Source organism: Mobula hypostoma, chromosome 6 (genome assembly GCF_963921235.1).
Source record: "Mobula hypostoma chromosome 6, sMobHyp1.1, whole genome shotgun sequence".
In the NCBI taxonomy this organism is placed as follows: Eukaryota; Metazoa; Chordata; class Chondrichthyes; order Myliobatiformes; family Myliobatidae; genus Mobula; species Mobula hypostoma.
Genome location: NC_086102.1, coordinates 31,926,980 through 31,949,773, shown reverse-complemented (window position 1 = coordinate 31,949,773; position 22,794 = coordinate 31,926,980). Strand labels below are relative to the sequence as shown.

The window sequence follows — 22,794 nt, the reverse complement described above, 5'->3', positions numbered from 1 at the left end:
AATGAGCAACATGTGGTGATCAGCTTAGTACAATGCCCACACCAAGGTGAAACTGTACCCGAGCTGTGCTCTGTCCAAAGTCTCGTACAGGTCAGAACACTGTCGCATGACAGACAGCAACCTTGCCAAGCTGTCGTCATTCCACACCATGAGCCTTTGGAAGATCCACTGTATTTTCTGGCCAAGAAAAGTCTTCAACCACGCCCTGCTCCTTCAGTGCCACGAAGAGGATGTGGTCTCAACCATCATGCGGAAACATTGGAGATCGATTGGGCACACGATGAGAAGAGAAGCTAATTCCATCATTCAAACAACACCTCATTGGACCCCTGAAAGACGGAGGAAATGCAGGAGACTAAAGAAAATTTGGCACTGTGTGTAAAGGGTAGAAATGCGGATGCTGAACCAAACCTGGGGCTCAGTAGAGAAAATGGTAAAGAACAGACAGAGATGGAGGACATCGTTGCCGCCCTGAACGCCAACAGCATAAATGGCAGTAAGTACAACAATCTATTGTAGACTTGATAAAATATATTTCCATTTCCACTCTTCCAGGGATGATAACTGAACATTCTTTTATCTTTCAAGCATAGAACATTGAATAGCACAACCCAGGGACAAGGCCTTTGGCCCACAATGTTATTGCCAAACTAATTAACTTAGTAATAAAATGCCCAGCTAAACTAATTCATTCTGTCCACACAATGTCCACATCCCTCAATTTCCTCACATTCGGATTCAGATTAATTTACTTATCACATGTACCTCGAAGGATACAGTCAAATATGTCATTCGTGTTAACAAACAACACAGCCTAAGAATGTGATGGGGGCAGCCTGCGAGTGAGGCCACACATTCCAGCGCCAATATAACTTGCCCACCATTTTCACAGAACACACAAGCAACAACGACAACAGAATTCATGTGCCTATCTAATAATCTTGTGAAAGCCCCTGTTGTATTTTGCTTTCCCCACCACCACTAACAGTGCATTCCAGGCGCTCAGCATTCTCCGTGTAAAAGAAAAGCTGTGTCACACATTTCCTTTGAACACATTGCTCTCACCTTAAATGTATGCCCTCTACTACTAGACACGTCAATCCTGGGAAAAAGCTATTGTAAGCCTCTCATAATCTTATAAACCTCTGTCAGATCTCCCCTCAGCCTCCGATGCTACAGAGGAAACAAACAAGGCTTGTCCAAGCTCTGCTTACAGCACATGCCTTATAATCCAGGTAACATCCTTGTAAACCTCTTCTGCACCTCTCCAAAGCCTCCACATCCCTCCCATCACAAACAAGAGAAAATCTGCAGACGCTGGAAATCCAAGCAACACACACAAAATGCTGGAAGAACTCAGCAGGCCAGGCAGCATCTATGGAAAAGGGTACACTCGACGTTTTGGGCAGAGGTCCTTTGGCAAGACTGGAGAAAAAATGCTGAAGAGTAGAGTTAAAATGGGGGGTGGGGTGCAGGAAGAGAGTAACTCAAGGTGATAGATGAAAATGGAAGGAGGAGGGATGAAATGAAGAGCTGGGAAGTTGATTGGTGAAAGAGGTACAGGGCTGGAGAAATGGGAAGTCTGATAGAAGGGGGCAGAAGGCCATGAAGGAAAGAAAAGGGGGGAGGAGCACCAGAGGGAGGCAATGGGTGGGCGCAAGGAGGTAAGGTGAGAGAGGGAAAGGGGCATGGGGAATGGTGAAGGGTAGGGTATTACCTGAAATTCGAGAAATGGATGTTCATGCCATCCTATGATGGGGAAACAGAACTGAATGCAATACTCCAGATGCGACCTAATTAGAGTGTTGGATAGCTGCAACATAACTTCTCAACTCATGAACTGAACTCTGACCAATAAAAGTAAGCATGCCACGTGTCCATCAGACTGTGCTGCCACTCTCAGGAAGCTATCAGCTTGGTCCCCAAGATCCTTCTACTCATCAACACTTAGGGATCTTGCCTTCACTATGTACTGTCTATTGTATTTGATCTCCCAGAATATAATATTTCACATTTGGCCAGGTTAAATTCCATCTGCCATTTCACTGCCCATATCTGTAATTGATCTATATCCCAATGAATCCTCTGCCGGTCTTCTACAGCATCTAGTGCACCAACAATCTTCATATCATCTGAAGATTTACTAGCCCACCCATTTACCTCTTCAAAGCAGTGGTCCCAGTACAGTTCCCTGCAGAACACTACTGGTCACATATCTGAAAAGGAAGGGGGAAGAAGCCAGAATAAGAGAGTGCATGGAAGAGAAGGAGTACTAGCTAGAAAGTGACAGGTGAAGCCAGGTGGGTGGGGGAGGCAGTAAGAAGCAGGGAGCTAATAGGTAGAAAAGGTAAAGGCCTGGGGAAGGAGAGGAGAGTGGTTTGTGGGAGAAAGGGAAGGAGGAGGGGCACTGGGGGAGGTGATAGCCAAGTGAGGAGAGGAGGAGATGTTGGAGGGGAGTGGGGAATGGATGAAGAGGGAATGGGAGGGGAAAATTACCAAAAGTTAGAGAAACCAATGTTCATACTATCATGTTAGAGACCACCCAGACAGAATATGTGGTGGTGCTCCTCTAGCTTGAGAGTGGCCACATCGTGGTAGTAGAGGCCACTTTGAGAGCATCGGATATCGTAGTCAACCCAAGCAGATTTGCAGATGAAGTGTTGCCTCATCTGTAAGAACTATTTGTGGCCTTGAATAGACATGAAGGAGGAGGGGAATGGGAAGGTACTCAAATGTAGCCTCTTCTGCATTGGTGAGAGCCAATATAGATTGCGGGTTCGCTTTGTTGAGCACCTTCACTCCACCCGCAAAATGCAGGATGTCCCTGTGGCCAACTATTTTAATTCTAATCCCCATTCACTTTCCAATATGCCAGTCCATGGCCACTTCTACCGCCACGATGAAGCCACTCTCCGGTTGGAAGAGCAACAATGTAAGCAGATCATTAACTTTATGCGCTCTGTGGGTAGGTATGACTGGTGTGCTTCTAACAGTATTCTATTTACAATTTATCATGCTTTAATATGCTCTTGTCTGGATTATGGTTGTATGATTTATAGGGAGGCAGCTTGCTGTGTTTTATATAGGTTGGATGTTCTGCAGGCCAATACACTTAAAATCTGTAGTGCTGCTTTCTGGACCACACCTAGAAATGCATTGGGGCTTGAACTAGCTGGGATGCCTCTCGACATGTGCAGAGAAAAATTGAGCCGTGCATACTGGACTTCTTTCATAGGGTGGGGACGTCCCATTTGATGTATTCTGTTTTAATAGATTGGTGGGAATATACTAGCAGAGATGGTAAGTGCTTTGGGTAGATAATTAGAAAATATGTGCAGGAGTATGATCTTGGGGGCTTGCAGATTAACTCAACTGTGGCCTGGCCAGGAGTTCCACTGTGGAAATTCCAGATGTGGCAGTAGATTTTGATGTTAGTGGAGGATAGACAGGGTCTTGTGGGTGGTGTCAGGGTGTCTGCTCATTGATGGCAGCCATATATTTCCTTTTTGCCTATCTTTACTGATGGTTCTAAAGACCCAGTTAGTAATTGGGTGGGCTCGGGGAGATTTATGCCCTAGGTAGGGAATATATATATCGAGGTAGGGAAAAGGCTGAAAGATGGGCGGTCTGTCTATGCAGCAGAATTTATGGCAATTATCATTAGTTTGCAATGGGTTGAACAAGTTAAGCCAAACAAAGTCGTGATCTGCTCAGACTCTACCTTGGTGCTGTGGAGCTTGGAATCAAAGCACTCCGGGAGACCTGATCTGTTGATGGAATTGTATTATATTGTATATGTTCTGGAGAGTGCGAGAATAGTTATTTAGTTTTGTTGGGTACCTGCAAATGTGGATGTACTGTATTGGGTAATAAAAGGGCAGCAAAACAGGCACTTACAGTACTGGTCTGAAATCGATAGTAGGCAGCTATTGATCCCAGGGGATCATGGGTTTGCATCTCTGGTGGACTGTGTCCTCTCCAGGGTGCAAGCCTGGGCAGGAAGTTTTGAAGAACCGGCTGTTGCCTGTGCAGTGGGTTCTCCCCCTCCACATCACTGATGCAGTCCAAGGAAAGGGCAAGCAACAACACAGCTTGGCATCAGCGTCAACGCAGAGGTTGCCAGAGTGAAGTTGTAAACAACATCAAACTCCCATAGGGACCCTGGCTCCGGATTTCTTCTTTGGGGTTTATTCCCGAAGCCTTTCCCGTGGGCGGGTATGGCCGCAAGGCAGCGAATGTTTCAAATCAGAGTTTTCCTTCTCCTGGGCGGGCTGCTGTCCTAGGCTGACGAGCCCCATCTACCCGAAGCAATTGTCTTTGAGGCACCACCTTTGCCCTTTCTCTTGTCAGTAGAAACAGTTCCGCCAGGCCGAGTAGCTAAGCCACATGCAAAGGCCAAGAGTTGGACTTGGTTCTTGGAGGCTGTTAAAGAAACACGCCATTTGGAGCACTTTATAGGTAGTAGGAGCTTATCCCCACTACCACCCTGGCTATGACAACCTTAGGAACCCTGAAGTAGATACGATAATTAATATGGGAAAAGACAAAGCCAAATCTTGCATTAGGTTATCTAGGATTGGGAAATGGCAGAATCTGTTGGATAGGGAGGTGGTATTACAACTTGTTTCCATCAGACAAGGGGAGGTGCCTTTTGGGAAGGAACAGGAGGAAGGCATGTGGTTGGCGAGACTGGGGTTTGGACATACCAGTTTGCACTCCACTTTGGCACTTGTTCATAAGCATGGGAATGAGGGGTGTGATTTCTGTAAGGTCCCGGAGATGGTGGAATATGCAACCACAGTGTGCCACAGATACTTGTTGGAACATGGGAAGCTGTTTAGGCAATTATTGGGTAGATCTGGGCTGTCTAGTTTGCAGGATACTCTGCCACCTAAGGTAGGGATGAATAAGTTGTGTAGGGACCTGGTGAACTGCTTTATTCAAATAGGTTTATGGGTGGGGACAGGTACGATTTGATCCCCATCATTTCTCCCTTTATAATTCATTACAGTAGGTGGTAGTAATGCACCTTCTTGACAGGTGCAAACTTCATTAACATAACAGAAGAAAAAGATTTTAATTGCTCCACCACTGATAGCTATGAATTCAGTTGCCAGGAACCTAAGTTCTTGTGTCCTCCCTTTCAATGCATCTGCCTCTCCACCTTTCTTTCACCTTTAAAGTGCCCCTTAAGACTTACTATTCTGAACAAGTACATAATTGATGGTAACACCTAATACCTCCATATTTAGGACACTGCAAACTTTTCCTATTAAGAATACTAAATAAAAATAAGTTACCTTTGTTCCAGTGTAAATCTGGACTTAAACACAGCAAAATAAAAGGCTTGATTTCATTTCTATTTATTTCACATTATCTTTGGTCCAGCTGCCATTATTTACATTTGACATTTAATTTCATGTGCACAGATAAATATTTCCACACAGCAGATCAATCTAAAGTAAACAATAAGACAATGATCTTGAGCTTGAAACTAAACATTGAGTAAACCTTGAACATGTTAATTCACAATTATTTATGATTTTTATGTACAAACAGAAATAGAAAACATTAAATGATGGGTGAGATAATATAACACATAAAATTTACACACAAGTGATTTGTAGAGCCTTGTGCATGGTGAAAATATACATTATATGGACACATTTTTAGGTACACCTGAACACCTGATCAATAATGCAAATATCTAATCAGCCAATCATGTGGCAGCAACTCAACATGCAGACATGGTCAAGAGCTTCAGTTGTTGTTCAGGCTGAACATCAGAATGGGGATAAAATATGACCTAAGTGACTTTGACTGTGGAAAGATTGTTGGTGCCAGATGGGGAGATATGAGTAGCTCAGAAACTGCTCATCTCATGGGATTTTCACCAATGTTCTCCAGAGTTTACAGAGAATGGTGCAAAAAAAAAACCCCAAAAATAAAACATCCAGTGAGCAGCAGTTCTTTGGATGAAAACACGCTATTAACGAGAGCAGCTCGGAGGGGAATGGCCAGACTGGTTCAAGCTGACAGAAAGGTGACAGTAGCTCACATGACACACATATTACAATAGAACAGCATTACATGCAGAAGCGCATCTCTGAACACATATGTTGAAGCTTGAAGTAGACAGGCTACAGCAGCAGAAGACTACACCAAGTTCCACTCCAGTACCTAACGAATTGTTCCTCTTATATTATTGTTATAGTATTACTGTTTTTATTGATCAATTTTGCACATTATTGTGTATGTTTGCATGCATCACAGCATATTGGAAATAGATAGTCAGAAGTGATTATATAATAACTATTCTATTATGCAATAGTACCATTAACTATTGTTTGTTCTGCTATAAAACAAGTAACTAAATTCATATTCTGGATTATTTCAATTCTAACAATGATGCCAGCCATGAGGGCCAAGTTACTGAAGACATTTTTTCCAACTTGTATTTGGAATCTTGCCATAAAGGCAGTAATGACTATACAGTAATACAAAAATAATCTCACCAAGTCATTCATAAATTGTTCTACGATTACATTGTAACTATGTCAAAGCATATGTCTCCTGCCCTGGACACAATGCAAATTTTTCCACCGTTGTATAAGAATTGACACAAAATTGTTGTTTTTTATTATTGGGAATGTATCTGTCTATTTCTTTTAACTTGGTTTAATGTCCATATTAGTGCAGGGTCTTCAATATATAGCCGTAGAAACAACAGTTAAAGCTCTGTGAAGCAACTGCCGGCTGCACGCACTAATTAATTTAGGGAGCGGTCTTGCAGTCTTTTTGCTGTTTTTGGCCTGCGGATTGGAATGAAGTTATTGGCGCGTTAAATAAACCAATGAGAAGTGCGGGCACTAAATACTCTAAACTCAGCTTTGATTCGCAATTAGAAGCTAATTATTGTCGGTTTATTAGCTCAATTGATTAGAGCAGTTACCAACAATGCTGAGAGTGCAGGCCTTGTCCCGAATATTCTGATGTACCTTGGCTGGCTTTGTGGATTCCGTCCATAAACTTGCCTGTCTTTCATTTCTCTGCTGAAAGTAAATTAAATTTTTTTAAAAAAGTATCCTTCATAGCTTGAGCCTCAAATCAAGAAGAAAAGAGCTTAAGAATACTAAAGTTTCTGCAGCTACTCAAAATGATTATTTAATGAGATCCAGTGTGGAGTGGTAATGAGGCATTTACACAGTACAAGTTGCAGTCAGTTACGGACAGTCTTGGCAATGTGAACTAAAGCGGGCGATAGGTATTTCGACATTCCCGACAATGTAAAATAAAGGAATTGATTTGTTTCCCATTTAAAAGACGTTACAGAATCAGTAAAACTGGAAAGATAAACTCTGCCATTCTATTTTAATAGATAGTCGATAGAGGCAAAGGATTACACGACTCTAATACGGTATCTTACTCGAATTAAATTTGTAATTAATTGATGCAAACAGCTGTCATATTGTATCGGGAAACAACAGACTGCTACTAAAATAATCTCTTTTTTTCGCTGCTCACCTTCATATCACCAACTGCATATTAAAATGCTACTTAGATATTATACGTATGGACTGTTTACATCATGTTTGTAATACCAACCTTTTTAAATCGTGCCTCTTTAGTTGGGTGATGCTATGTAATACCATAGTTTTGCTGCGTGTCATTATCTCCGGCACGATATGAAATAAGGAATTGTGTACACTGACACAAATTTCACCACTAATAGAGCCTTCAGAATATAAAGGAGCATTTAACTGATTATTGAGAGCTTTCGGAACTCGACCCCTTAGCCAATCCTGGACCACCCCAGTTCGGCTCAGCATTTTCTACCATTGTTACAAGGGACAAACACAGTGAGGGGCACAATGGCCATTCCACGCGCAGAGCTCTGGCTTTGCCGATAATTTAAATAGTCTGGGTAAACAGCTTCACACCGATTGGTTGCATTTTATTTATTGTCCAGTCGGGCGATAGTTGGACGTGATGTTTGATGGCAGCATTTTACCATTTGTGACCATGTTCCATTGTGTACGCTATTTATTTACAAATACGCACAAATAAATCTGCGCAGATGCACGCTTCCACCGTGGATCAGAACTGGTTAATCCAGCAACGGCACCTTAGATCATAATTTATTACCGTGCTCGCGCCCATTCTGTCTGAATGCAATTTAGTTACACATTCCACAGACACGTATTAATTCATAGACTTTGCAATAAATTTGACAGAAGTGGGAACTAATATCAGATGTACACTTCAGTGAAAATGCTATGTCAATACAAGGTAACTGCTGGGGCTCTGTTTTAAGCGCAGTCAGTGCGGGGTTGAAACACACAGCTGCACCGTTTACACGTATCTGGATCCGTGGCTTCCACAGAAATTGTCGGAAGGAAATATTGTTCTTTGCTTTGAATTAAGAATGAGAATATGCTGTTCATTCTGCACACCACTTAAGGGTTTGCCCTGTGGTCCGTCCAATTTATTTACTCCCCTGAGGTGATATTCTGCTGTTTCAGGATACCAAAGATGATTTGAGCAAATTCTCAGGATTGTTCTCAAACATTTTAAAAGCCAGTATGATGTCTATCGGTCTTCAGTTCTCCGTTGGAAGCACGTGCGCCCTGAGATTTTCCCCTCAGAATTTGCATTTGTTTGAACAGACTCTTTTTTTCACGTGTCACGGTGCACCTCATCTCCCTTTGAAGGTAAGACACCTTCTCTGTGCACAGTTGAAAATAATTTGTTTTTGAGAAGTTCGGAGAATTTGAAATACTTCCAAGAAAGACATTCTTGCGGAATGCTGCGAAATCTAAATGAGAAAATAATGAAACGCCCTTTTCCATGTAGAAGCTTTGAATCTATATAGCGTTTACTCACCCAAATGCTGTTGTAAAACAGGGCTCACTGGTTGGAAGGTTGTGTGCGAGTCCCAATAGGAAACTGTTAATAGTACACCACATTCAAGATACTAGAACATTTATGAATGGGAATGTATTTATACTGTTACCAAGCGAATTGTCCGCAGATCACGTTGGTTTCAGAGAACTGACCCAGAACAAATCTCCCTGGACGCAATTTCACTCGCTGGATGGACGTTTTATCATGAGGCGTTTGTGAAAGGCACCACAATGCTCAGAGACATATGCACAGCTGGAAGTAGGAATATCTGATAAAGCAAGCCAAAAGGGGGGCAAGCGCTGCTTAGTTAAATATGTTCAATTTTCTCTGAAACTTCTACTATTGCCCAATTCCCAATGCAGTTCGCATCTACCCAGTGCTTTTGAATGTGGCCCGCGGAAGATCACGCTGGGAAACAACCTGTTGGCTCACGTGAGCGTCAACGGTTCCAATTTAAACATGGTCTGAATCCCCATCCACAGATCGTCTCCCATAGAGTACACTGAGGCTCTTTCACTTTTCTGAGTGATAACTTTAGATTTGTACGACACGAAAACAGTCCGGCGGCTCACTGAGCCGGCGCCGACCGTCAAACACCCATTTGCACTAATCCTATTCACTTGCACGAGAAACTGCAGAGCTTTAATCCAAAACGTCGACCCTTATCCCCCACAGACGCTGCTCGACCTGTCCAGCAGATGGTTTATTGCTCATATTTTATTCTCTTCACTTTTATCTTTCACAATGCGAGGAACGTTTACAAATTTGCCATGGAAGTTTATATGATTATCATTATTTACCTGCTTGTCATTCATATTTTTTCCTTCCTTGTGATTAAACTGATTTTTCTGTTTAACAGACTGATTACGATGATGAAAACGTTCACGTATTTGAACGGTTACATTGAGAAACAAAGATTTCTGTTCTCCAACACTGGGTCTGGTCGCGTTTATAAAGAGGCTCCAATTAACCAGAGTGTTCTTGGGCGAGATAATATCCTTAAAATAAATGACGGGAGGGGTGTGGGGCTTCATGAGAAAATTCGAAAAAGAATACATTAAAGAACTAGGAAGCACATGTAGAACCGAGTAATGGTTTAGTTATAAGAGCAAATAGGTCGAAGTGATAGGGAATAAGTATGGCGCTGGAGGCTGAGGTAATAAAATGGGCAATGTATAATAAGGATAAATTATATTGTAAATAATACGGATAAACAGGGATACATATTTCGACAACAAAATTGAAAGGTTTTTATCTGATAGCTATCGAGGAGATGCGGTTCCAGTAAGGTAGAAGGGCAAATATTTCGGAGTTAAATTAATATCGCAGCTGCACGGAGCAATGGAATTATTCAGCAAGTTCGTCACGACGTATTTGATCTCTCTGGTGTACAATACAGGTTTTCCCACGCAGCAAACCACGGCAAGGCTTCCACCAGTATTGTTGGTAAACGCATGCCATTACATACGGAGCAGGTAGTTGCATCAGACCAATATTAAACAGGACCAACCAGCGTTTTCGGTCCCGGTGGGGTATTCAGATTTGGCCAAACTATGACCAGATCTCAGTTCGTGTTGCTCTGAATACGAGGACTTTACACTTACACGTTACTTAAAAACTCCAACATTTATAAGTCTTCTATAACCTCAGCATGTTCATTGTTGGAAGTTGTTAAACTAAAGGTTATAAGTTCGACACTGTGTTCCTTTTAAAATGGTTGAAGCCATTCACAAAAATATACGGCCCTTTTGAGGTTAATTCTTCCTATGTATGGTGTTTAATAGTTTGATCTTCTCTGTCTGCACTGTTTTAATGTAACAAAATACCGCTCATTGACACACAAACCATGGACAGCTGCAGAAATTTCAACGGAGAACAAATTCATAACAAGCTTTTGTACGTCCCGGCAGATGGTTTGAATCTGCTCCGTCAACAATTGCTTCGCCGAGGGAACCACACTGCTTATTGTTTCTGTGTAAAGAAAAATGACTAGATAGTTTTTTTTCCCCTCTAAAATCGTTTTGATTGGTTTTGGAAAGACCGCGGTTAGCGTGACACTACAGTCTAGAAGAGAATAGTTATTTTTAAGTAAAAATTGAACCAAGGCGCGAAGCTGCTGAGAATTTGTTTTCCAGAGCAGAAGGTTGCAGTTACAATAACATTGTCCGTTGGTCAGAAGTTGAAAGATCATACATAGAGTTGTAAAGAAAGTTTTCATCATTTTTATTAACGAGTTTTGTATTTTATTATACAAATACTGAAATTCGCAGAAAGAATTTTGCTACAAAATGTTCCTTTTTGAATTTTAATACGCATTTTCATTATAAACAAAGAACAATATATGTAACATCTCGGAAAGAATATGTATAACACAGAATCCTGGCTCCATTCATTAAAAAGTGTCTACTTTCTTTCTTTTATAAAATTTCCAAAACTGATGATAGTGTTACCATGTCATATGTTACAGGGTGTAGTTGGGTTGGGTGGGGTGGGGTGGGGTGGGGTGGGGGGGGGGAGAGGGAAGGAGCGAAGGAACTCTGAAACATCATTCCTTACATCATTCCTTCCCGGAAGTATTTTAGCTTTGAACTTACTGGCAGATGATTTATCGGTGCGTCACTTTTACTTTTTCTTCTGCTTTTTTTTGTTTTTGGTTCATCTACTGGACCACCGACAGAATGCAGTCCGTGTAAAAAAAAATATAATTCCGTGCTCTTCCCTATAGTTGAAAAACATCACGTTGTCATCTCCATTAACGGAGAATGGCTATAATTCCCAAATTACAGATTGATTTTAAAAGCTTATAAGACAAAAATGATTCAATTGTACAAACAGATCAAAGTAAAAACATTAATGATCACGTTATTGGAATGGAAGGTTCCTTAGCCTTCTAAAAGATGAATCTATAAGTTTTCCTCTTTTGAGGACGCTATAAAATGTTGGAAATATATCAGAATGTCTTTTCCATCCTAACAATGTAAAATATGCTGAAACTCAAAAATCAGGGCCATTGTGCATCTCCTATGGTAAATAAAGAAAATGAAAAGAGTTTAAACCTGCTTTTTTAAGGACATGGTAAAAGTGCTGTTGCAGTCCACAAATGGTTAAACTATATTTAAATAAGTAAGAAGAAATGCAGAAATCCCTGGTAGTGTCATATTACATTTTTAAACAATCACAGTATTCGAAATTTATTTTAAAAATCCAACACTTCACATAATTCTTAAAACATAAAAATAAAAACATTTTCTGTTGTGCCGCATACAATATTCCAACCAGTGCTTCACCTTCAGAAAATGTACAATGCAAATGTTCACTCCTCTTGTGTTTATGATCCTCTAAGGCCATCAAATATTACGTAACTCCATTATGAAACACATTGTTAGGCACTGAAAATGTGTATTTTTTTCTAGTTGCAATAATAATTATTGATGCACTTCATCGTTCTTCAAATACGACACATGCCAACAGTTTGCTTTTCCATTTACTTTAAATAAAAAAGCTGGCAGCTTGTTCAGAATAGAATCCCATTGTTTTTTTTCCATCAAAACAATCCTTCTGAAGGTAATTGTTCCAGACCAATTCTATTCCATCAGATATCATGGTTATATTAATTTCTTTAGCGATGGAAAGATCCACCACAGAAGGGGTTCATACCCAGATGAAGTAGAGACATTTAATTTAAGAGGTTGCAGAACAAAGTAAGGGAACTATGGGCTAAAACCAAGTGTGCTCCTTGCTTTTCTCTTGATGTAGGAGTCCTGAAAAAAAGAATTGGAAGTATTTTAGCAATTGCTTTAAAATATAATTTTCTAATTTATCAGCAATAATCTTAAAATTATCTACACTCTATTGGAACACAATATTTTTATAATAATTGACCCTCCTCAAACTGATTTCAAAAATGAAAATCTTTAAGCATTCATGGGATAAGAAATGGTTAATCATCAATTTGCATCCTCTCATAAGATCAATCACACAGTTCAGCGTTAGTTAGCTCCATAAATGGTTCAGAATATAGAGAAAGTCTCAGATTGTATCATCCATGAGTCTGAGTATCAAAGTAATTGATGACTTCACCATTGTCATTGTGTGAACCTTACTTTAAACTACAAACAAACTGCAGTACAGAGTCATGTAAATTGACCTTATTTATTCCTTATGACCTCCAAGAGGATCACAACCTTAATGACCCAGAGAGCTATATTTGCTGGAGCCAGGGCTTTATGCTTTGGCTCTTGGTAGAGTCACCCATGCCAAACAGGTCAAAGGGTAGAGGACAGACTTAAGAGTGCTCCACCAGTCTTCTAGGTTTGGGGGTTCAGCTCAGGGCTAACAACCCTGACTGGTAAAGCAAAATAGTTATGGAAACAACAGTGAAGAATCATTCTGCATCTGACTGTGATGGTCTCCATTCAGGACTTATGTGACTGACAGTCATGAAAACCGAGAGGAAGCTACTGACATGAAGAAGGAAGCCCTGAACACCACCAGAGATGAAGGACCATCATTGCTGCCCTAAACGCTGGTGGTGTAATGGGGAGTAAGTAAGCATTCCTTATGAGTTACTCTGTTCTAAATGGGATCTTGAGTTCATGAGAAGCAGAAAAAAATAACTAAAGACCAGTTAGGACAGCTAAAAATTAAAAAGGCAGGTGACAGAGCAACTATGCAAGAGAAACTCTTAAAATTTTAAGCTGGAACTTTGAAGGGAAGTTTTCTGTGGGGGAGGGATGAATAAAGCAAAGGGAATATCTCTGATTGGGTGAGACCAAAAGATCGAATGTAGCAGATACAGTAGCAAATAGAATGAGATTATGCTTCTATATATACATAATGTGTTGTGAAAACTATGGTATATGCACTAGTATGCACTAATAGAAAAATGGAAATTTGAGCCAATATCATTTTATCAATATCAGAAAAGATATTGGCCCAAATCTGCAGAGAACCACAGCAGAAAATGTAGAATTTCCACACAATCTGATAAAGTGCAAGATCCAGACATAACAAGTTGAAAGGGCCAAAGCTGAGTTTTCACATTACACTGAAGAAATACCCTCTGGGATCTTGCCCCTGGTCAGACCCAGTGCTGGATTTGATATCCCATAACTTTTCTGGGGACTGTCGATCTATGGGTCAGGAGGTGATGGGAAAACACAGCATTGTGCAAAAGTCTTAGGCATATATATATAGCCTAAGACTTTTGTACAGTACTGTATATTGGTTAAAATAGGAAGGACTTGAGAAGCAGAAATAAAATTACTTAGCTTTGTATTAGCTCAGTAGCATTATGAGTTATTTGGTAACTGGAAAGTCATAATATACAGTACTGTAGATGGTTTTAGTTTTATGTTTTGAATTCAATGTTTTCATTAACTTTAAAAAAATTATTCACTTTAATTTTTCAAATGTCTTGGAATATGTGGAACACATAAAGACAATTAGAAATTGCTCACAGATTTACTCTGAAGCCAAGGCTTTGCCAGCATTCAGAACTTTCAAACTAATTTTAAGATGGAGCTTCTCATTGAACTGCAAGGACTCTGCTGCTGCTGAAATCAAACCACTGGAATTCTGGGCATCTAGATCAGGTAGGAATGGATATGAGGCGACTTTGGATAGTGATTCCAGGTAAGAGGAAATATTAGCAAAACTTGCATGGATAATTCTACAAATCCTCATAGTCTGTCCCTAGGCAACTGAAGGAAATTGGAAAGAATAGACTAAAGCACTGGAAAAGCTTTTTTCCTAACATTCTTGGATATCTAAAATGTGCTGTAATGGTTGGAGGGCAATTTTTCATTCTTTTGTTGAAAATAGAACAGAAATGTAATTTAGCTTGTTATGACATTGATAGTAACATTTAATTTAAGAAAACCTATAAAATCGTAATTTTAGAGAACTTGTGGAACTTTGAGATTTAGAAATATAAAGTGATGTTGAAATGCATCATAGATTTTTAACACCTGCTGATCTTAATACTCTAAAACTATATACTAAATGATTTAGATTGATAAAGGGAAAACAGGAGGTGGGTGTAAATGGATTTTCTTGGGAAGCTCATTAGAAAAGTGCATGATATTATTATGGATGCAAAAATCAGTTGTTAAGCAGAAAATAGAGATAGTATACAATTTAATTCTTAACCTGAAATGTGAACTCTGTTTCTCTCTCCACAGGCACTGCCTGATCTGCTGAGTATATCCGTGTTACTTTGCGTGTGTGCATGATGCCAGTATAAATGCAAAGTATCTAAAATGAAGAACAATTGCAAAAGTTATAGTCCAGAGTCATTGTTTTGTTACGGTATTTCTGTTTCTTAATTTGGGCTTGGACTTTGAGTTTAATATTAACATCTAACAATGAGCCAAATCAAAGTGGTTGATAAACAGCAAGAAAAATTATAAAAATCTTTAGGACAGCCAGCAGATGGACAGACTGCTGGTAAGTGTAAAATGGAAGAGTGTGATTTATGGTGTAGAGAATTGATCTGAAAATTTGGTGTAAAAAATTATAATATGTGCAGAGGAACAAAATGAAACATGTTCAATATGTACTGTCAATAATTGAAAGTGAGAATTTAATTATCAAAATGCATTGAACATTTTGTTTTAAGATGAATAAAGTACAAGACTGATTAATGTAAAATTTGTAGAGCATAATTGGCTGTAGCTATAATAGTTTGCAGAGAGGTATTCACTGAGGACAACATAATATTCAGATTCATTTAAGAGAGCTCAAAAAGGAAACAGTCCATGCTTGTGTACAGTAAGATCCAAACTACATTCAATCTTAGGCTGATAAGTGACAAGTAACATCTATACCATGCAAATGGCAAACAAATTACTATTTGGAACATGACCCATGGTATTCAATGGCTTTTACTGAGTCTTCCACCACCCTTGGTCATCAATGAACTGAAACTCATTTGGGCTACCACATAAATATTGTGATTGCAAGAGCAGGTCAGAGTTTGGGTAGCCTGCGGTGAGTGCCTGCTCTTCTCATTCCCCAGCACTTATTCACAATCTATAGGATACAAGTCAGGGATGTATGTATTCTGCTCCAGCCATACAGAAGAAACACAGCAGACAAAGCAACCCACTTCATTTACACCATCTCCACACACCAAATATCCATTCCCTCTATCAACAGTGCACTGTGGCTACAGTGTATATCATCTACAAAGTGCACTGAAATTATCTGCGTAGGTTTCTCTGAGAGGGTAGCTATGGTATTTACTATCAACAAGGTCCACGGTGCATGGAGACATCAACACTGCAGAATCTGCTCCAACTCATTAATCATTCTAGGGTGAATTTCAATGTACCTTTATCATTCTCTGGATCAAAATCATGGAACTTCTCACACAATTGTATGGTGGGAGTGCCTTCACCAGAAGAATGACCCATTCCTAATTGTTAGGGTAGACAAAACTGACTTTGCCTGGAAAGTCCACATCCTAAAAGACGATGAATAAAATTTGTTTTGGAAGGATATTAACATATTACAGCATAACTATGTGAATCTTGAGAGGCCAAAATTATGATTTATAAGGGTTATTTCTATTCAACTGGTTATCTGAGAGTTTTATAAAATTCTTAAATGTTTTAAGTGAATTGAATTGACTTTATTTCTTACATCCTTCACATACATGAGGAGTAAAAATCTTTATGATATGTCTCTGTCTAAATGCGCAAACATAGTAATTTATAATAAACAGAACAGTCAATAGAGGTGGCATGAATCCAGAAGTATTCTCGGTGGACAGAAGAAACAAGGGCGTTAGTTTAAAATAAAGATAAAATGATTAACAACGGTTGTAACAAAAAGCAGTCAGGATTGTTTGAAAAAGACTGTAGGATGTTGCCGGGTCTTCAGAACCAGAGTTACAGGGAAAGGTTGAAAAGGTTATAACTTTATTCCCTGGAGCGTAGGAGAATGAGGGGAGATTTGACAGAGTACACAAAAATTATGAGGGGTATAGACGGGATAAATGCAAGCAGGCTTTTTTTTTCACTGAGATTGGGTGAGATGTTTAAGGGGAGCGTCCGGGGGACAACTTTACTCAGAGGTTTGTGAGAGTGTGGAATGAGCTGCCGGAAGAAGTGATGAATATGGGTTCGATTTCAACATTTAAGAGAAGTAATGGAATGGAGGGGTATAGTCAAAGTGCTGGTCAATGGGATTAAACAGAATAATAGTTTGGCATGCAGTAGATGGGCCAAAAGGCTTACTTCTGTGCTATAGCCTCTGACTCCAGGATGGTTTGTGGTAAATCTGGATAAAAAGGAATGACATGAAGCAGAAAAGTCGCAAACACGATTATGAAAGAACAAATCCAGATAAATTACGCTGAATGGATTTTGAAGTACTGTAAACTTTGATTCATTTTATAACATTGATTGCAGCCTGTACCATCTCATTTTTGCTATTCTGTGAAAATATTTAAATAAATGTCTTTCTGATAAATAAATTCAGTTTCCATCTTTCATCTGCAACTATGAGCAGGAGCACAAATCGAGAAATGCATCTGAAAGCGGTATCTTTCAGATATTAAATCCCACCAGCTCTTGCTCTCTCGGGTAGATCTGAAGTAATATTTCAAAGAAAAGTAGTATCTTATGGCGGACGATCTTTCTCCCTCATCAGCATCACTAAAACATCATCTTGTCATTTGGATGAGTGGAGCTCTTATAAATCGGCTGCTTTAATCCCTTACATTATAAGTGATAGAATGTGTAAAGTGATTGGCTCTAAAGTACATTAAACCGTCCAGAGGACAAGCGGAGGGGTTTGGGCAGGGTGGAAGGCAGTTGTGCTATGCAGAGAGTTCAGAATGTAAGCATTTCCTTTTTACACATTCCATGACAGCTTTAATGAAATGTAATCTTACGTGAAATAATATATGAAATAACAACTGAAAAGGTACTGTTAATATTTCGTGCCACTAATTATTATAAGCTTCTCACCTGCGTCGACTCCCTGCGTAACGTCCAGGGTTCCATGAAAGGCTCCAGTCCACGGCGAAGAAGCCGCTGCGGCGGTGGGGTCTGTCTTTGTGATCTCGCCTGGCCCTGCAGCAATCCTAGCTGCCCTCACCGACGGCACCAACAATGACCCATAACGAGGGTCCAGATGCGGGTTATGATGGTGGGCGTGGGCGTGTGGGTGGTGCACGTGTGGGTAAACGTCGTGCACAAGTTGGTAGCTGGAACTCCCTTGCGATGCCAACGTGTAGGGCCACGCCTCAGCATTTGGTGGGGGAGCGCTGGGCTGGTGCAGTCCATGTCCAGGCCAAGCCATGGAGTCGTGGGAATGAAACACACCGCCAGTCGCAGCAGAGAAGTCGGGATGACTCCCACTCAGACACGGTGGTGCCGGGGCCTGGTAGGTGCTACTCCAAAAAGAAGCAGGGAAACTGTTCTTCTGATTTGCAGAAACCGGTAATCCTTCTGGAGTCGGGGGGTGGGGGGGGGGGGCGGTGGGAAACACGAAATTTATATGTTTTGTATTTTGTTTGTAAAGTGCTACAATATAACTACAGAGTCTTGAGCAGGAGAATGAGACTGTATGATAGAGATGATATTCTGTTGAACAAAGGGGCGAATGGATACCTACATGGTGCTTAAAGCTGCATTTTTAAAAACACACACACAAATCCTCGCAAACACGTCTAATCTAAAAATATTTTGAGAGTTATAGCGTAATCAAGAAAACAAAAGCTGATCCAAACTCTCTAAATCCCCCCTCCCATCTCTATCGGTGGATGACGGGAACTGAATTCGAATGAAAGTTAACGTGCAACTACGGTCTTGGAATAAAACACTTCATCTTTCGTATCTATAGTAACTATAGTGTTTAGTGGTCTAATCCAAATCATAATTTGCTTAACTGCTCATTGCCTTCATCGTCCTAAAACAAAGACGTAAAGTTTTAGATATATGAACCTATTCGGAAATATTGTTTGCTAAAACTAGATCAGTCCAATATGATGATTGCGAGTTGGCTCTGGGAACTAAGTCTTTCCGGTTGCTACACACAGAATCGGTTGTCCTGGTTGTTTCAATTAATTGTGTAATCTCTTGAGTACAAATTATCAATGGCCCAGTCGCTAAAATACGTTAGCAGAAAGATAGGATACTTTCTGGTTAAGAGTCGTCAGCATAAATTGATCTTTGTCAGATTTACAAATTACAGTCAGGGAAATAAAAACTCCTGAAAATATCAGTGCTATACTTAAAGTACGTGTCCTTTCCAGACACTGCCAGAAGTAAATAATTTTCTGGCTACCTACTTTGTGAACTTGTAAACTAATTGTTGTAAATATTGTTTGGAATTGGCGAAAATAAGTTTTGTCCACTTTCTCGCCTTTTGCTGGATGCGTAATATTGTCAAATGGTGGTAAGTAAGACCACATAATATAATCTCTATCATATGGATCTGATCTAATGTTGGACCTTATGTATAATTCTAACGATCTTTTTTTTTATTAAACAGACTTCTGGTGCGGAGTATTCCAGGATGTTTTTGTCTCCTACCACCGCTGTAAGTTCGGGTCGACAATGTTTTCTTTTAACTAAAACGTCCATGTAAAATATTTGCCAATGACAGTGCATTGGGTTCGTGTGCTTTTTTTTTGTTTTCACGTGTTGCTGATCCTACCTTTCCATAAGGTGCTGGATGAAGCGCGGGTCTTCGAGCTCGGGTTCTCCGCGTTGAAGTGGCTCAGAGCCCTGCTGAAATGCTCATCCACCACGGCGCCGATGTCTCCCTGGAAATATGTGAGCAGCACACATCTGGAACTTATGTACTCTGCCTCAGGAGGCTGCTCCTTCTCGTTTTCTTTGCCCTGCGAGTTGCCCTCCATTGACTCCTGCATCTTGCCGTACAGGGCTAACTTCTGCTGCGGGGACACAGGAGCCACAGGCAGTTCAGACACAGCCTCACCCTGGCACATCAGCAATATCTCGTCACGAAACTTCCTCCCAGTGCTCCACCGGCCTGCTGCGGGAGCAAGTTACGGCCTTAACGTATTGCGCCCCCTCCCCACCCACCCACCAGCCAGCAAAAATGGACAACTAATTGCTGGGTATGCACAGCAGAACATTACAGATAACAGGACGCATCAAACTAGAGCGTGAACCTTCTCTATTTCTGAGGTTAAATGAATGCAGGAAGATCCATAAGCAATGGGTGTTCAAAATATGTCAGTGATCGGTTTTAGTGGAATTCTTACTGGACAGCATTATAAAAGTACTTTCATATAGCCGGTGGATCTGTATTACTGGAAATATACATGAATCCCATATCCTCAAATGAGTTACAACAATGCAAATGTTCAAGGTGTGTCTTTACCCCGGCATTGCGTGTGCACCGTGTTTCATGAGAAACACTTGTTGAATTATTTATTTTTAAAAGGAAAACAGAACTCAAGACCTTAAATTCCCCTCCTTTCACGTTGAATGCAAGGTTTGCCTGCTTTATGTTATCTGGAATATCGTTTCCCAGAATACCCAATCTCATTCTGTCCAAAATGTGTCACTTTCCCACGGTTTGTTACTGTGGTCCAGCGAGTCTGCTGCCAGAGCCAGTCACATCTTGAATAAGTTTAACGTGGCATTATGTCCGGTGAAACGGTAGCACTATCCGCATCGCTCCGCTGTTAAACACCGCCGTGTTATCCTCGTTTACCTCTGTCATTATTCATGTGGACTAGCCATTTTAGTTATCTAGATTTGCTTAATCGCCTATTTTGTGTTACAGGGCGTTACTGTGTCCATTTCAACTAAGCTTGTTGGTCGATTTCATATTTACTCCCTGTGGGGACTCGTTTAAAATGACTGATTTGAATATCACTGCAAACTATTTGTAATATTGGGTGGCGGGGGGAGGGGAGAGAATTTAAGGGCTCATATCGAATCCATCTGAATTGTGACTTTACACCGCACTATTACTGAAATTGGCAATTTATTTATCCTGTACTTTACTCCATTTCACTGAACAACACTATCTTAAAACTATCGGCCCACTTATCAATTTTAGTGTGACGTTTTGATCACGGAAAGCGCATTACATCAAACTCTTTGGCTGTTATGTCCTGAAATTTGCATACAGGAAGACAAGTCAGTTTCTTTCAGTCGGGAATATTATATACACTAATTCTAACTGCCGGTTTTTTTTAAGTTTCTGATAAGTACTTTTGGTCTCGCAGCTAAAACTTTATGGAGAACACACCCCTCCGACCACGGGCTGCTATGCGGAGAATTTCAGCGCAAGCTTGTCAGACATATCAAAGAGATCGCGTAATGTGTTGTCAAACGGAATGAAGAAACCACAGCGGAATGTGACAGCTGACTCGGAGCCAGTTTACAAGGCAGCTGCGAACTCGCCTCTCCTTTTTCTCTGTCTTCCTCCCTTCGGCCAGTTGGTCTCAGTCGGAGGCATTTCAGCTGTTTTCTTACCTGCTGGGAGTGGTGGTGGTGGTGATGGTAATAAGCTGCTGTGTAGGCGGCTGCGGCTGCTGCTGGGAAGTACTGGTGCGCTCCATAAGACTGATGATACATAACATCCAGACAACTCATGACCGACCTGATCACCCGAATTGAACGGTGGCAACAAATGCAGCTTAAGCCTCAGACGGGTCGCGATACACACATCCTCGCTTTCATAAGTTGTACGCTCGAGAAGGGGCACAGAGACACAGAGAGAGAGGGGTGCAAAGTATTAACATAAAGACAATGCGAGTACCCTCCCCGCCTGTCGGCTGCTGGGACTCCGAAAAGTTTGGAGCTGATTGATCGAAGCATCAGCAACCCCGCCTGCACAAACTGGGCTCACTTCTGATTGGCCAATATATGATCCTTAATAGTACGTTTCATTGGGCAAAACATCGACAGGCCCCTCCCATTTGCAATACAAAAGAGTTTCAACTTCATCTTTAGGTACTCAGGGTTTTATTCTAAGCTCTTACCGAAACTATCACCACAAACAAGCCCCGGTTCTGTTACAGATGCAGTTACAATTCAGTACAAAACATTAAATGTGTGCTTGTACGTTTAATAAAGGATCATCAGAGAGTGCTCTATGTTTGCCTTCAAAGTTTCTGAAAAGGTGCAGGATAAATGGTTTCGAAAGAGTCGGCAAGTTTAGGGCAATATTGGCAGTTATGATGCGAAGAGTCGCACGATAACGTTCCCGCGAAGAACATTGTTCGTGTCGTAGGTCGGAGTTTCCCGGGCTGCTTTGAATCACATTGAAGACATTGGCATTCGAACTCTGCAGATCGATAACTTCTCGATTCCGATAAAGGGTTTCAGCAACTGTTTATTCCCCTCCACAGATGCTGCCTGACTTGCTGAGTTATTCCAGCATTTTGTGTGCGTTGCCCAAGACCCTTCCCTGAATCAGGCAGAGTGTCCGCAGCCGTAATTTTACGTATCGGCGCATTTAAGCAGCTTGATTTCATACACGAAGGACCTAGTGCCCGATTTAGGTAAAGGGCCTAAAGATCTCCTTCTTTTCCATTATGACATTGTAAGATTTCCATTTGAAATGCCTAAAACGAAACACGCACCCAACTCATTTCATTTGTTGCTTTTTTTTTTGCTCGAACAATGTGATAATTGAATTTCAGGACTTGGTTTCATTACAGTTTAATTGCACCAAATTGGTAACTCAAAGCTACAATGAAATGTTTTGATTCCTTCCTCTCCAAATAAATTCTCTTCCTCGACCTCCCCGTTCTTTGCTGGTATTGCAAAAATGCGTCCTCTCCTACAGCTCTGCCTGGTGGTTTTGCAGCCGAACTATAGAAGAGAAAATCTGCAGAAGCTGGAAATCCAATCAGCGCACACACACACACAAAGCTGGAGGAACTCAACAGGC

General features: G+C 40.8%; 1 protein-coding gene across 4 annotated transcripts; it reads right to left on the bottom strand.

Moving 5' to 3' along the window:
• Positions 1 to 11,260: 11,260 nt before the first annotated feature.
• vgll3 (vestigial-like family member 3) lies at positions 11,261 to 21,876 on the bottom strand. 4 transcript variants are annotated; one of them, XM_063049825.1, is made up of 4 exons: positions 21,372 to 21,876; positions 19,573 to 19,813; positions 17,880 to 18,362; positions 11,261 to 12,665 (listed from the first exon to the last, which is right to left on the bottom strand). In XM_063049825.1, the coding sequence occupies exons 1-4, from the start codon at positions 21,489 to 21,491 to the stop codon at positions 12,622 to 12,624; spliced, it is 888 nt and encodes a 295-aa protein (XP_062905895.1). In that variant the 5' UTR covers positions 21,492 to 21,876; the 3' UTR covers positions 11,261 to 12,621. The 4 variants fall into 4 exon arrangements, with proteins under 4 accessions (XP_062905895.1, XP_062905896.1, XP_062905897.1 ...); XM_063049826.1 differs by having other exon boundaries at positions 17,880 to 18,359; XM_063049827.1 differs by having other exon boundaries at positions 19,573 to 19,810.
• Positions 21,877 to 22,794: the final 918 nt, after the last annotated feature.

Excerpts from the sequence above, each read along its gene's own strand:
- vgll3 (XM_063049825.1), bottom strand. The coding sequence starts at position 21,491 with ATGAGTTGTCTGGATGTTATGTATCATCAGTCTTATGGAGCGCACCAG. Across the intron at positions 18,363-19,572 it reads ATCCAGCACCTTATGGAAAG|AAGGATTACCGGTTTCTGCA; the intron begins GTAGGATCAGCA and ends CCCCGACTCCAG. Across the intron at positions 12,666-17,879 it reads TACGCAGGGAGTCGACGCAG|GACTCCTACATCAAGAGAAA; the intron begins GTGAGAAGCTTA and ends TCTTTTTTTCAG.